Raw genomic sequence first — 17135 nt, forward strand, 5'->3', positions numbered from 1 at the left:
ATAAGCGTAGAACCACATCTAATGTTTTCATCTTTCAATTCAACAGCTTTTCCTGCGAATCAATACTTTCCAACATTAAATTATTAATTCCAGAAAGTCACTGGTTTAAAAGATTCATGAAACCTGAACAAAAGTATAGAATTACTGTATAGAAGATCATTCAGAAATAAAATCATAGGAAATTCCTAACAAGCAATTTTAACTTGTTCTATAACACTACATTGTGACATACTTTTATTATGGTGAAATGCATTCCATGTTTGTAACTTAGAGGTCCAAGCCATGGAACCATTCACCTAGAATATCTATAGACAGAATTTCATATCTAACTGAAGCCTTAGATACAATCCATATTAGATACATATCTAGTGTAGAAGGCACTGTACATATCAAAATAATTTAAATACATTTATAGGCATCATTCATTATAGCCTTATAACTTTAAACAAAAAGATCTAGAAAATTTTTTGCAACCCATCCTGCTCCTTATTGCTTTCTTCTTTCCCATTTTCTTATGAACTAATCATTCCCCAGAGTCACTCCCAATCACCATTCTTCCTTCTTCTACCCCTCCCTTTCATTCCCTTTACCAATGTCATCATCAACAGAACACCTTACTTCACATAACTTCATCCTTTCCTAACTGCCCAGGAGAACTGCCCACATACTACTTATTGCAGAAGCCCCAACCTATCAGAGGAAGGGTCACAACAACTGAATGTTGCAAGAACTGGGTGAAGGAGCAGATGAGATTGAGATGTTCACTGATTATCCTACAGGTAGAAAATGGAACAAGTAATTAAAGGTGCTCAATAACACAAACTTTTTCCTCTTTGGGGCTGGAATCACTCCATGGATATCATATTAAATAAAAGGGGGTTTGGGTAGGAAAAAACAATAGTTAGATATAGAACATCATTGAAAATATGACCAAGGAATCATGGAGCCCTTGAAATCAATTTAAAAATGAATGTCTTTCTCCAGGTAGAACAAGAAATATATCCAAAGACTCTTTTTTAACCTAACACATATTGCTACAAAAAATAATTTTATTTAAAACAAGCATTTGGAAACTGTAAAATTTCTACCTTGTTTACTCTTGAGATATAGAATTAAAGGGATTACGGTAGTTTCTCTAATGCACTCAAATTCAACCTATATCTATGAATATTAGATTACATATAGCTTTTGGAAGTCCAAGTGCACAAATTACTGTTTGCCATTTCCAGATTGTCAGAGCAGGACATGGAGGGTGAGAAGCAAGATAGAATCCAAGGGGATCAAGTGGAATGGATATGAATAGGGAGGGGCTGCTGGAAAAGGTACAAGCCCTCTAGGGGGAATCATACAAAACATTCTCCTGGGCATTGGCTGATTCCAATCCCATGCCAATGCCAGTGTCCAAAGTTGAATTACTGCTCTAACTGAAGTTATATAACAAATTATTATAATCAACTTCAGTTGTTGTAAAGGCAGTAGTCAAGGAAGGAGAAGTAGTTTCATACTCTGGCCATCAGCTCAAGCATAGTATAAAGATACAGTTGTACTTAGGCCTTACAGATGTCACAAACTTTGCCAACAATTAAAAATATTATCATTTGGTTGGTTTTAGAGCCTGAAGCTCTCCTTCAGGGACCAAACCAGAATTCCTCTAGCCAAGAGTGGCTAGCCTTTACAATGATATGAACAAGTTTTGATTAAGTCTTCAACTTTAGATAATGTGAAGTCTAGCCTGTGCAAACGGGCCAATAAAGAACACCTGGCCAGGAATTGACCCAGTGGTACCAGTCTCCTTTCACAGTCCAGAAAGGGGCCTAACACAGCCTCCTATTATTCACAAGCACACATCATATTCCCAAGGTCACACATCCAGCCCTCAAGCTGCTCTGAAGGTCAGCTGACTATTATATGAACTTCCATCAGGGTGCATGCTCCCAATTTTAACAGAATGAAGGCATATGACTTCAGCAGCCATAGGAAGCATTGGTCGAAAAGAGGTGTGGCCAAGGTTCACACTATAATTTCCCACTCCTATACTAACAAAAGCAAATAGATTAATCATTTCTGACATTTGGGTACCTCCAGGGTGTTAACTCCCTTTCTTTTGCCTTTCTCTTACCTTACAATAAATGAGATTAACTTGGTAGTAAGTATAGGAAGATAGGGTATGGCTGGAGAAGATGGGTCCCTGGGGGCATGCCTTTGGGGTGTACATTTTGTCTTTGTTGAGAGCAGAATGTGAGCATGTGCACTCGGGCTCGTTCTCTCTCTCTCTCTCTCTCTCTCTCTCTCTCTCTCTCTCTCTCTCTCCATATATATATATGGAGTTGACCATCTATGGACTGATACCTCTGTGAACCCAAAAATAAATTTTTCCTCTTCTAAAATTGTTCTTGTCAGGTGTTTTGGTCACAGAAGCAAAAAAAGCTGACTAAAATGGCTGCCTTAAATGCTCTATTTCTCTGCCTCACTGTATACCTGAGTGTCTGCACCCAACTAATTGTCTAATCTTAGACAAATTCTACCCAAGGACCAAGAAAAAAATCACAGTGTTCCAGTCAATTCTCAACTTCAAATAACAGAACTAACCAAGTTTATAATTCAAAGAATTAGAAATATGCATCTTAAGGTATCTCTCCTTGAAAGAATGAGATTCTAATGAACAATCAAAATAAACTAGCTCATATTCAGGAATGAAACTATAACTCCAATGTAAACTAGTTATAGTTTTGGATACTAAACTTTATTTTCCCTCAAGTCTAAGTAAGGCTTTCAAAAAAATAAAATTTGGCCTTCTTTCATTGTGCAGCTAATTATAATTAACAAAAGCTGGTTGGCCAAGGAGCTTGGCAAATCTTTCCAGTGATAAAGAAACTTTTATTGCCATCCAAATTATTTTAGCTGGTTGCTTTTATGAGACTATTCAATTGCATCATAAATTAGCTCCTGTAATTTATTTAAACAAGCTAAAAAATTCTGTATCAATATAATTTTGAAATAAAATTTAAGTTCTCTTGGCCATATATTCTATTCTGTCTTTACCCAATCAATCCACTGTGGGGACTTGTCAGTTTCCTATAAGATCTTAATACTCTGTTCTTTCCTTGAATAGAAAAATGAAATTAATTACCAGGTGAAAAAGGTTCCAAAAATGTCTGAAAATGACTTGTTGAGAATAAAAAGTTTCCCATCAATAATGGCAGTGGTTGGGACAAAATGTTTATATTCAATATAGCTAAAGCAAACACATGTAATTTTAATTAACATGAATCTTTAAATATAAGTTTTAAAACTCTGTTTCTTAAATTATGCTTAAATCAGAATTTTGTGATTGGAATCTGTGAATTCCAATAATGATAAATAAGTAAAAATGTCCACAGAATCTAGATACTTAACACAAAAATATCATTTAAGCCTTAACTATCAAGTTCAGCATCTTCTAAGCCATCATCTACCAAACATCAAAGCTACAAGATGGTAAGTGAAAAAAAGGAACAATTGGCCCAGTGCATTTGGGGAACAATTCTGAGGAAGACTATAGAATCATTCAAAATATCCCCTGTTCCTCCTGTGGTATCCATCTGCAAGCAGATTGCACATAGTGCTCTGTTGAACTCAGAAGAGACTATGAAACTTGCTATACTCAATAATATAATGAGAAATAATATTTGTCACTTCTCAGCAAAACTTTTTAAGAATCACCTACTATTCACCAACTATTATGATTCACCTACTATTTTCTTTCAGCAGAAGATCAGCAATGTCCAGATGGAGGCTGTTCACTCAAGATCCAGAATAAAGACAACATGGAGCACTTGCACATGATCCATGAACAGGAACAGAAAAATAAATCTTTGTTGTTTAAGCTCTTGAGATTCAGAACAAACAGTTGCATCCCAGAGATCCTAAGAATCAGATTAACTTCATGTAGCCCATCATTGCTGGTATCTGTTTGATCACAGAATAGCTGAAACCTTGATGATGTTCTAAGAAAAACATTTTCAGAAAATACTAATAAAGATACTTGCTTCAAATCTCTATTCCACTCTGAAGACTTAATATTGGGCTGACTGTATCATTTCTTTTAGGGGTTTTCAAAATGTCTAAGAGAACAGGGCCCAACCAGGAATCATTGTAATTCTGATATGAATTAGTCAGTTCCTAGAATTGATTAATTAATTCCTCCCTTAAGATAAATTAGCTTTCTGTTTCCTGTTTCCTGTGTTTCTCAATTTTTAAAGATATATGAAGCATTGAGAGGTTCCAAATAGATATTCAGGCAGACTTACCTTTTCAGATATTATTTTCAGTTGTTAAACAATTATAAAATTACTTATTTAGGTTTTTTCCAATATATATGGAATTGGATAATATAACAGCACAATGTTTAAAAATTCATTATAAACCTAAGTGAGGTTACTTGTTATATATAGTGCTCTTCGACACATAACAGATGACAGAGTTGACTAATGACACCAAGACCTTTTCAAAAGAATTTATTATTCCACCTTGCATCAGATTTCAATGAATTTTTTAGCTTTAAAAAGAAATTAAAACAGAGAGATCTGTTGTTAAATGCACTTGGTGCTATAAAAAAACAAGACTCCAAAACAACTAAAAACTGTAAGTAATTAAGCCATTTGACTTTGGAAGACTCAGGAATAGAATACTGAAACAGTGTGCTTTGTTTCGTACCAAGGATATTTTTAAAACAAGCTTTTTCCTAGAATGATAAAATCATCTGAAGTATCTTCTTTCAAAAAGAAGGTGGAGAAAGTGGCAGGGCAGTCTCCAAACTTTTCTGCCACACCATACCCAGCTGGGGAATTCTTTCATATACAGGGTCCCTGTGAAAGCTTGCACACTCTGCAGAAGGGGTTCTACTAGCAGCCTGAGTTTCTCCCTTGTGGCTGGAGAGTCCTCCCTTCCTGAATAAAGACAACATGGAGCAGATGTCCTGAGACACATCTTCTCCTAGGCCCCTTTTCACGCTTTTCCATGCCTTCACAGTTTATATTTTGTCTTGGTAAACAGAGCTCCCTCTGTGCTTCCTAGCTGTTATGTCTTGAGCTACTTTCCTCTGATGACATCTAGAATCTGCTACCAACAGGACTGTTCCTTCCTCTATAGTCTTCCAAACCCTGAGGTAGCTTCCCATGTAAGCCCTGGTCCCAGTTACTTCTGGCCATACCTGTACTTAATTTGGTATCTACAGGATTCCTTTGGCTCTTAGTTTCCCTTAAAATGTAGTTTATGACATTTTCCCCATTTTTCTCATTGTTCTGTATGGTTTCCAGAAGGACAGGTACAAAGATTCAGATCTAAATTGCTACCATCTCCCTATCAGAGTTTTAAGACCTTTCCCCTCTATTATTCTCCTTCTATGCATATAAGAAAACCAACCTGAGATTTTTTGTTTGTTTGTTTTATCTTTCTATGAAGCCAAATGAGCCTATTTGGTCAAAATGCTTATCTTACAGACATTTCAGAACAACACAGGAGTAAAGAGTCATTAAGACCATGCTCCTCCTTTCACTATAAGTAAAACAGTTAAGAGAGGTTGCATGATCTGGGGCTAAGTGACAGAGCTAAAACAATATAACGCATACACCTTCAAATTTATTTCAGAGATTTCCTCAAGAAGAAATAGTCTTCATGTTGTCCTTTATAAAGGCCCATTATCATGCAGACCCCAAAAAGTGAGTGGTAGTCAAATTACACCAAGCCAGTTAACAAAAGCTTGAGAAACTGTGCTAGTAGATAGGCAGACAGAATGGACAAGAGTAAATAAGTAGTAGGTGAGTGTTGTGGTTTAGATGTGAGGTGCCTCCAAAGCACATGTGTGAGATTAGGCAAGAATTTTCAGAGATAAAATGATTAGCCTAATCAGCGGCTTAATCCACTGATATGGATTAACTGGACAGTTAATGTAGGCAGGTAGAGTGTGGCTAAGTCACTGGGGGTGTGCCTTTGCAGTTTATATTTTGTCTTGGTAAACAGAGCTCCCTCTGTGCTTCCTAGCTGTTATGTCCTGAGCTACTTTCCTCTACCACACCCTTCTGCCATGATGTTCTCCCTCACCTTCAGCCTAGAGCTATGGAATTGGCTGACCATGGACTGAGCCTCTGAAATCATAAGCCAAATAAATTTTTCCTTCTCTATGATGTTATTCTCAGGTCTTTTGGTCATAGCAATTAAAAAGCTAACCAAAACAATAAGGAGTTAATGTAAATGGGTGAGGAGAGATGACACCTGGGGTTTGTAGTTGTTGAAGGGTAGAGAAGGAGGCTGGAATTTGGCCAGCTGAACATAAAAAAAAAAAAAAAAATTGATTACAATGTTGTTTCTATATAGCCAATCACCAAATAATTCAGAGACTGGGGTTTCCCCTTAATTGTACCATCAGAATAGAATTTTCATCCATATGCTCCCCTTTTCTCTTTCCATGGCCACTCCTACTTGTGACTCTACATCCTCTTCGATACTTCTGCTCACCATCACATCACATGGGCCTCAGTCCATGCTGTGCACATATAAATTTCTATACTCAAAAAAACAAGTCTAAGTAAAAATAGTAACCAACAGTTTTCAAAAAAGGTCTTTTTTTTTTATTCTGAAGCCTGATAATACCTGACTGTGAAAAGCTGCTACTAATAAATCACATCTTTGTTAGTTCAAGTGCTGTATTATTAGTCAATTAGAATAGGCATAAATGAGGGAAGTTATCTAAGAAACCCAGAAAATAACTTATGTTTAAAACAACTGATCTATTCTATAATAACGGATCACATTTATTTCTTGAAGAATCCAATCTCTATTACGATGCTTGTTTGATTTAAAACTGGTCTTCTGCTGCCACCAAGTGTTAGCACACACTTCTAACTCGGCAGGTTTTTAAATCACAGAAACCTAAGGTGATTCAATGAGAAAAATAACGTCAAAAGGACTCACTACAAAGAATATGTAGCTGAAGAAGTACCACACTAACCAAGCCAAACAACTATATTCTAAGAAAACTGTACAATTAACTTGAATTTTAGTTACCATTCTGGAAACATAGTAATTTTATGAGATTTTTCTGAGACTTCATTCATTTGATTAAAAAATTACAAAACACATTGATCATCAAAATAGCTATAAAATTTATAACTCCTTTCAATATTATCTCATGCAATACACCCACTAGAATTTCATAAAAGAATATTCAAAACTGATACATGCTTTAACTAAATGTCTCCTGGTATTAGAAAAACATATAACCAGAATACTATTCTGTGGCAGAGGAAGTCCTACATCAGAAAATGAAAAGCAGTGTTTCTATATTTTCAAAATTCTGAACATAATACATAGAACTTTCAGTTATCCCATTAGGTCTTTGGTTACTTCTACTACATGTTATTACCTGCAAACAGATTCTCTAACAGAAAAAAGGACCCCAGAAGCCCTGGGACTTCTGAAAACCACCCTGAACACCCTGGCAATCTTCATACCAGCTCTTTTTAACCACTCCTGGGGGAGGACAGGACATGGCCTGCACCAGACCTCTGTCCATATTTTTGAGGTTAACAAGATGTTTTACCTTAAACAGACTATTTATGGCTATAACCTTGAGTCTGTCTTTTTAAAAATAGCTTTTCAGATCATTAAAAAATAAAAATTACTAGATGATGGGGGGAAAAAATCTTCAGTTAAAATACTAACAGAGATACCTCATTACACCTCCTACAGACAATAAGGACGGACTATCTACCTTGCTGTCTAGCAACCTGCCTACACTAATCCACAACACTCTTTTCCTAGCACACTGCTTTTAAACCAATAATCAGATCATGTCTGTCCCCACAAAAGTACCACCAGCATCTCAGGAATACTCCAGTATTGTACCCAAAAGTATTTTCAGATGTCCTCATGAAAAATCAAATACAAAGAACAGAGCAACTGGCACCAATCTTCACAAGGGAGCATTTTAAAGGGAGAGCTTATTCAGCTCTTTTACAGACATTCCCACTATGTACCACCCCTGTAAACCAGAAGCTAAAGGAACTAGGGGGTGAGGAGTCAGCTCAGTGGTACTACACCCTGGGTTCAATCTCCAGTACCACACAAACACACACACACACACACACAAAAAAAAAAAAAAAAAAAAAAAAAAAAAAACTAATTTTTAAAACTTTAATTACATATTCTACATTTTATTTACCTTTTTAAAAACTGTTGCAATCCTTAACAGCTGCTTAAGTCATTGATATGTTTATCATAAATGACATAAACATTCTTACTGTTACAGAAGTTATTTCTAACTTTTCTGTATTATTGATAAACCTTCAATAAACCTCATTATGCATAAAGAACTTCCTCTTCAAAATTATTTCTTTAGAATAATATCAGCAACAATGACATCTTAGTAAAAAGAATATACAATTTTTACTGTTTTTCAATGTCAAGAGCATAATTCACAGTTCAAAAGGCCATTAAAATTCTATAAGTCACTAGTCATAATCTTTGATAGTTCTACTATAAATTTATCCTAACAAAGGTTACTCTTATACATTACAATTTGGAGCATATACTGGCATCATTATTTTAAAAGGCAATTTGTGATGTTTTAGAAGTTATAATATAAAATACCCTCTACTTTCATAATCCCACTTCAAGGAATTGGTTCTTTGAACAAGTGGCATATCTACCCAAAGAAAGGTAGACAAGGATGTTCAGGGCTAGGGCTGTAACTCAGTAGTAAAGTGCTTGCCTAGCATTCAAGAAGCCCTGGGTTCAATCCCCAGCACCACAAAAAAAGAAATCATTGTTTGTGGTATCCGAGAAAAGAAACCAACATAATTATTTATTAAGGGGAAAATGTTTAAATTATGATAAACATAATTATGATGCAGTTTTATTACTTTCACTTTAATGAGTTGTATTATTTGAATTGTCTATAGTGGGCATATATTCAGATAATACCTTTATAATTAAAATAACTTTTAAAATAAAAAAATAAAGTACTCGAGTTAAATTCAATTTATAAATGGGGGGGGAAACAATTATTTCACCTCCTTCACCTCTTATTTTATTATCAATCTAAAGAACACTAAAAGAAGCTAGTGATACATTCTATGATGGCTAATTTTAGGCTCAATTTGATTGGATTAAAGAAAAACCTAGAACCTGGTAAAGCATTATGTGGGGGAGGGGGAGAGCGTGAGAGTGTTTCCAGAGGTAATTTGCATCTGAGTCTGAGTAAACTGGCAGGCTGGGATCAACCCTCCTTGTAAGTGGAAACCATCCAAACAACCAGGGCCCCAGAAAGAACAGAAACAGAAAAGGCAAATGTGTTGATCTATCTCCTGACCTTGAATATACTCTCCCTCTCCTGCCCATGGCCATAGAACTCCAGGCACTCTAGCCTTTGGATTCCATACCTGGGCTAGGAATTTAACTCCCTCCGTAGTAGAGCACCTGCTTAGCATGCTCATGGCCCTGGGTTCCATCTCCAGCACTAAAAGAAAAAAATCTACTGACATAGACTCCAGGACTTACATCAGCAGCCCCCTGTGTGAGTGTTTCTCACTCCTGAAACCTCAGACTGGGCATCACACCATCAACTTTCCTGGTTCTGAGGCTTTCCAACTTGGATTGAGTCACACAATCAGCATCCCAGAGTCTCCAACTTACAGATGACCTATCATGAGATTTCTCAGCCTCCATAATTACATAAACCACTTCCCCTAATAAATCCCCCCCCTCATTTCTATTTCTCTGGAGAACCCTGAATAATGCAAATTCCATTACTATCTTAATTAATGGCACTCACTTGAAGTGAGTGGACCCAAAATAAAAACCTGAAAGAAAATTAGTATAGAGAGGAAACAGTTGAAAATGTGCAAAGGTTAAGAAGAAAGAGACTAAAGAGCAATGTATTTTCAAGCAATCTACATTCCTGATCTGCAAATGATGATAAATAAAATCTATGTATGTATGCTCCCTTCACTACCTTTACTTATTGGTTCTAACTTTCATAATGGATCTGCTACATAAAAAAAATTCTGGGAGCTAGGGATGTAGCTCAGTGGTAAAGTGTTTGCCTAGCACACACAAGGTCCTGGGTTCAATGCTCAGCATTGCAAAAATAAAAACATTGCTTGATATATATATTTCAGCCTAGTTTCAAAGTACACTTAGGGTATAGTATTCTGCAAACCATCTGGATCAGAATCACATGTGTCACCTATTGAACAAGATTCACCTCCATATCTAAGGGTAAAGAATAGAATTTTGCAGCTTCCACAAGCACTCCAGATGACTCATAAATCCCAAAATTCAAGATCTATTCCCTTCAGAATACAGAATATCTTAATAGTGATTGAAATAGTCATTCCTTATGTTAAAAGAAAAAAATTTTAATTTGGCTTTCTGAAAAAATGATAAAATCATACAGCAGTCCCCCTTTATCTACTGCTTCAGTTACATATGGTGAATCATGGTTTAAAGATATTAAATGATAAATTACTGAAACAGATAGTTTCTAAGTATTAACTTGTACACTGTTTTAAGTAGTGTGATGAACTCCTGTGCTGTCCCTCCCTATCCCATCCAAGACACACACCATCCCTTTCCCCAGCACATCCATTCCGTACACACTACCACCCTACTACCACTCATTACCCATCTCAGTAACCAGATCAAACACCACAGTACTGCGGTGCTTGTATTCAAGTGACCCTTATTTTCTGTAATGATGGCCCAGAAGCATAAGAGTAGTGATTCTGGCAACTTCCTGCAAGTGAGAAGGTGAAAGTTTATCATAGGTATGTATATATAGGACAAAACATAGCATATGTAGGAAACTATCTGTAGTTTCAGGCAACCACTGGGGGTCTTGGATTGCATCTTCCATGGATAAGGAGAGATCACTGTAATTTATTTTCTATAGATTATACATTCTAATCTAAATAAAACTTTAGATTTTGATTTTTATATAGCATTCAAGCAGGGACTGCTTCCATTTTGAAAACCACTCAGTGTCTAGCACCTGGAAGCTGGCACATAGTAGACACTCAATAAATATTTGCTGAATTACTATGACTTGGACCAAGGGGCTCTGCTTAATGGAATAAATCAGGATGAACTGAAGTTGGCCAGGGGAAAGGATGAACATATAACAGAGCATGAGATAGATAAATTCTTTTTTTAATATTTATTTTTTAGTTTTAGGTAGACACAATATCTTTATTTTTTATTTTTTTATGTGGTGTTGAGGATCGAACACAGCAGCCCACACATGCCAGGCGAGCGCGTTACTGCTTGAGCCACATCCCCAGCCCAAGATAGATGAATTCTTAAATGCATAAACAAGACTCTGTAATAAGAATGTAAACTTATTTAAGACAATTAACCTTTTAAGTCATATCCATTCTCGATAGAGCAAGGGAGTTAATTCTGTGAAACTGCGAAGAAATCATTTAAGTATAGTCTGAAATATGGATTCTGGAGTAAACATTCCTTTGACAAATGTCCTTGAATGTTCTCATTTCAAAGTTAATATTGTACAGACAAAGAAAATTTTTGAAATGGGGATATTACCTTCACCACTGATTTGTCATTCTGTGATTAATTGTGAAACCACTTGGAAGAGGACAATCCATTTGAAAGCAAAATGAGAAAGATAACGAGTAAAGAGGTAAACTTTTAGTCTACAAGTTTTGTAAGCTGTTATTCCAGATTTCAAAATATATAATTTACACATATTATTTTTACCTAACATATTCTGGAATAGTATATAATAAAGATATTATTGAATTTGTAGCATAATTATAAATCACATGCAAGATATCTTTTAAGAACATCTTTAACAAATAGTTTGTAAAAAACCTATAATTGCAGGATAGTGAATCACCCAAACTCATGATTTAAAAGATCAAAAAACTTTTCAAGGACAGACATTAAATACAAAATGTGCTAAATTTAGAGAGAAAAAAAAGTTCTACTTACTAGTAAGTATGACCTTCATTTACAGAGCTGCAAATGAATCTTAAGTGCAGCAAGGGTCATGGTGAGCAGAGGGATATTAATCTGCATTGCCATCCCCAAGACTCTCACATATCAGTGCAGGACATCAGATGTCTGAATCTGCATAAGGAACCCTTTAGGCTGAAATGGGAAAAATAAGGGCAGGCTCCCTTAGGATTCTAGGAGAAATACCCATGAATCCAGAAGAAAGTCAAAAACTGTTCCAACCTCTGAAAAAAAGAGGGCACAGCATGGAAAGGCAGAAAATTATCCAGCTAGAGGAAGTCAAAAGACATGTGCCTTAGCATGTCACTGCTGTCGTCCTTAGGGAGAAATACTTATAGATACCTCAAGGAGGGAGAGTCCCTTGGTTATTGGATTGCCCAACCTCTGATATTCTTGCTCCAGACCCTTAATGGAGGCATCTTCTCCAGAGCAAGGTGATTTTTTGTAAACCTTGAGAGACCTACACAAGGAGGATAAAAAAAGATTCCCTGTCTTGAAGAACCCAGTTGCAATGAACAGTACAGTATATATGTAGGCCAGCAAGGAAGCCCTGAGAGCAGTAGAATGCAAAAAAAACACAAGCAAGAAAGCAGCACAGCTCGAAACTCCTCCAGGGATGAACCACTTGTGGCAACAAAGGCAGCAGCAGAAAATGGTGGTCAGAATATGAACTGAACAGCCATCAAGGCAAATGAGGGCACAGCTGTAACAGCCTCCACGGAGGACCGTGAGCATCCTCAGCATCCTTGGAAACAGAACTAAAACAACCTGGAATCCCAAGCACTAGTGGTAGAGGGTCAAAAAAAACCACTACAAATGTCACCCATGCCCCAGCCATGACAAGGGCTCTGTGGCCTGGTAAAACAAGACTCATAATAAACATGTGTACTCACATTCTTACGAAGCCATGGTGCTTTTGACAATTTCATAAAAGTTAGATGAGGTTTAAAGCTTCTGCTTTCTCCTGCCAGGATGCCTTTTTCTTGAAATGTCTTTTTTGCAGTCTCTGAAGAAAATAAGAAGAAACACAAAAAATGATACTGTAATTCATAGTTCTCTTTATATAAAATCCCATTCAAAATATAACTGTTTTATAATGAAGATTATTTTAAAAAGACAGAAAAATAATGTGTGTGATAACAAATGTTATATGACAGTTATGTCCAATGATTAACATTAAATCCAATTATTTCAAATTTGGGATAAAGTACACAAAAATGCTAATTTGAAAAGGGACTATTTAATAAATAAAATAACTGTTTGCCTCACATCATGATGATTTTCACCAAACATCTCATTTCACATATACACAAAGGGACTAGCTGTTCTGTAACCTTTCATATCTAAAACTGCTCCTTTTGACCAAGACAGAGTAACAGGAACTCTCCCTGATAAATGAGAAACAAACAGGATGAGCCCTTCAACTTCCCCAGCTTACATCCTTGAGTGTACAGGCTCTTTTGTGAGTATGAGAAAACCAAATGGAGCCCAGCCTGTCCCTGAGCAGAGAAAAGAGCTAAGAGAGGAGACCAAGGCAGCTAGAGCTCAGAGGACAAAGTATTTGAGACATGTGACATGCATGGAGAGAAAACTCTAGAGGTCTATAAAAGGGTCCTGTAGAATATTCCAGACTAGTAGTGATCTGTGCATTTGTGTAAGGTTGAGGAAAAATACAATCAAAAAAATTAGAGGGACAGTGCCCAGCACTTACACAGGGTCAGAAATACTGTCTGTTCCATTAGTCAAGACAGTCAAAGCTCAAGATTCATAGGACACTGGGAAAACGGAAGGATCTTGCCGCAGGAGTGGGAAAAAAATAACTCTTTATTGGTATTGCTCTAGTACTACCTAACAAATCTAAAAAGCAAGACCCCAAAACACTATCTCCAGGTAATTTAATTGTGCCCCAGAGCAAAGCCAAAAAGTAGTTATAGGAATATAAAACTGTCTAGCACCCAACTGACATAATGGGTAAATATCTCAAGGGTGACATCTAATCAAAAATTATCAGTCATGCAAATAAACATGACAATATGATCTATAATGAGGAGCTAAAACAACTAATCAAAAGAGACCCAGAGTAGATGTTAAAATTAGCAGAGAGGGCATCAAAATCATTATTGTAATTGTACTCCCAACATTCAAAAAGTCAAGCAGAATGTATTTTTTATATTCAAACTATAAAAAGCATGCAAACAGGGGCTGGGGATGTGGCTCAAGCGGTAGTGCACTCGCCTGACATGCATGCGGCCCGGGTTTGATCCTCAGCACCACATACAAAACAAAGATGTTGTGTCCACCGATAACTAAAAAATAAATATTAAAACACTCTCTCTCTCTCTCTCTCTCTCTCTCTCTCTCTCTCTCTCTCTCTCTCTCTCCCCCTCTCCCTCTCTCTCTCTCTCCCTCTCTCTCTCTCACTCTCTCTTAGAAAAAAAAAAGCATGCAAACAAATCAAGCTTACAGAAATGAAGGTTGCAATGTCTGAGAAAAATGAATGGCTGGTATAAAAACAGTTTAGACATTGCTAAACCAAAAATCAGTAAACTGGAAGACACAGCAACAGAAACTACCCAAAATAAAATACAGATAGAAAAGGGAAGTAAGAAAGAAAAAAGATCAGAACATCAAAGAGCTGTGAGACAATTTCATAGTTGCCTAATATATAAGTGAAATTCTCAAAAAGGAAGTAAGCGAAAGGGAATCAGAGAAAAATATTGAAGGAATAACGGTTGTGGGGAAGTGAGGGTGCCACAACCCAAGGGAAAGGAATCTGGAAAGTACTTGAGAAAAGTTCACAAGCATTTTGAACGAGCAATTCCAATTCTAGAAAAATACAAAAAAAAAAAAAAAAAAGTACTAGTACATAAAATTTTATGTAGAGAATAAAAGCATTATCCCAAATTAGCCAAAATTAGAAATAACTTTCATCAATAAATAAACGGTTAGATTCTAGAAAGATGACATGGTTAAAAGAAGGCTGCATCCCAAACTGCACCATGGTATAAAACCAAAGCAGTGAGTGTACAGCTTCTCAGCAAAGTGGGTGAAAGAGGGATTTTACTAAATTATAATATTGGATACTCAAAGCAGCTTAGGGACTCAGAAATTGGTGCAATAAACAAAGAAGAAAGAATACATTGGAGCCTACCACACAACCATCAGTGCAGATTCACCACAGACAAAGGGAGGGGGATCATATTCGTGGTATGGAGAAACCCGAGATCAAAAATGCTGCCTAGGGGCTGCGCTTATAGCTCAGTGGTGTGCAATTGCCTTGCATGTGGAGGCATTGGGTTCAATGCTCAGCACCACACAAAAACAAATAAATAAAAGGTATTGTGCCCATTTACAACTAAAAAGTTTTCATATGAGAAAAATTATTATGAAAAGAAATACTGCCTAATCTTAACTGATCCAGAGGCTGCACAGTGCACTAGTGCTTGGAAAGAGTGCTCTGTAGCTCTACAGGCCACTGAAAGATGAGGCAGGAGCCGCCTTGAGGCAAGTGTGCCACCAGAAACTGTAGGTCCTTGGTATGAAAGAAAAAGAGTTAATTGTCTTTAATGCTTTAGACTTTGACATGCACCTCATTGGAGGAGGGGGAGGAGGGGGAGGAGGGGGAAGAAGAAGAAGGAGGAGGAGGAGGAGGGGGAGGAGGAGGGGGAGGGGAGGAGGAGGAGGGGGAGGAGGGGGAGGAGGAGGGAAAAATAGTAATAATATAGCCAGAGGGTATTTTGAGTGATTTGACAATTCATTTTCCTTGGCTCTTGAAGAGTAGGATTGGAAGGAGTTTGCCAAAGCACTGAACTGGTGAAAAAATGCTTCCTCCATCTCCACAATGAATATTTTCTATACTTCTGTCCCCTGCTGGAAAGCGTGCTCATAAGAGCCTTGCCCGTTTACCTCATTGCATTCTCTTCCAGAAGATTAGGGGGAAAATAATGTACATAGCCATAATACCTCTATCCTGGCAGGCACCTAACAAAGGACTCAGGCTGGGTCTGAAGGAAAGTGAGAGAAACAGGAGTAGAGAAGACTGTACCCAGGGGCATTCAATAGGAAGGGCAAAGGGGAGCCTGACTCACTTCTGCTTTGTGTCTGGAGGTTCATGTAACCAGCTAAAATGGGCTGAGGGTCTATGGGGATGAGGTTGAATACACTCAGGACTAAGCCCAGGAAGCCTGTGCACCTAGGAAACAGTGAAAGGAAGAACACACACACACACACACACACACACACACACACACACACACACACATCATGATTGGATTTCTTGTGAGGCTCTTCAGAACTTTAGATCTTTAGATCCACTAAAGAATTCAGTTACTGCCTAGTCCTAGGGGCAGGTCAATCTAGTCTCTCCAAAGATGGTTCCACCAAACAAAGCTCCTGAGGCCTGATTAGACCTCAGCACCACCTGCTGGAACTCTCTCAAAGAACAATGCAGAAGCTGTACCCTAGGAGTGCACCAAATTGGTCCAAATGGACAAAATGCCAATTGACAGTACATCCCACCCCATACTGGTGAGAAGAAAAGCTGAGTCTTATAGCAAACAGCTTTGATCTTAGGCTGCTTCAACTGGCAGCTCAGAGAGCAGCACAAAAACAGGAAGAGGTTAACAACCCCCACACCTTGCTCTATCAGTACAGAACTCAAGAAGAATTAGAAAGAAAGACTGTTACACATAGACAGTGACTACTCAATCTGGTCACTATTTTGACCACCTCAGTGGAGAGGTTCCTTCATTCTATGCTAAGATTTTAGATTCAAAAAATTTATTTATTTTTATTTTTTTATTTTATGGCGGGGGGCAGTGAGAAAGCATGTGAATTCTTGCTGTGCTGACTGGTTCAGGAACATATTCACATAACACTTCTTACTTTCTTTTTTCTCTCATTTTCAGAATGTTTTAATATAATTATTTTTCCCTGTCATTGTCTTTTGAGGGTTTGGGTTTGTAGGATTGTATATTTGGGGTTGGTTTTATACTATTTTCATTTGTTTGTTTTTCTCTCCCTCTTATCTTCTCCTACTAATGACCACATGCTATTTTAGTTCCCTCTCCCTGTTTCTCAATACCTTGCTTCTTCTATTTTTTTCCTTCCTTCCATATAAACAT

General features: G+C 37.2%; 1 protein-coding gene across 2 annotated transcripts in view; it reads right to left on the reverse strand.

Moving 5' to 3' along the window:
* The window catches only part of Akap7 (A-kinase anchoring protein 7), a 124280-nt gene that overhangs the window by 61623 nt on the left and 45522 nt on the right, over positions 1–17135 (reverse strand). For both annotated transcript variants that reach the window (XM_076859738.2, XM_076859739.2), the window contains exon 6: positions 12906–13018. In XM_076859738.2, coding sequence (XP_076715853.2) covers positions 12906–13018 — 113 coding nt within the window. The remainder of the gene's footprint in view (positions 1–12905; positions 13019–17135) is intronic.

The sequence above is a fragment of the Callospermophilus lateralis genome, chromosome 6 (genome assembly GCF_048772815.1).
Source record: "Callospermophilus lateralis isolate mCalLat2 chromosome 6, mCalLat2.hap1, whole genome shotgun sequence".
NCBI classification, from domain to species: domain Eukaryota; kingdom Metazoa; phylum Chordata; class Mammalia; order Rodentia; family Sciuridae; genus Callospermophilus; species Callospermophilus lateralis.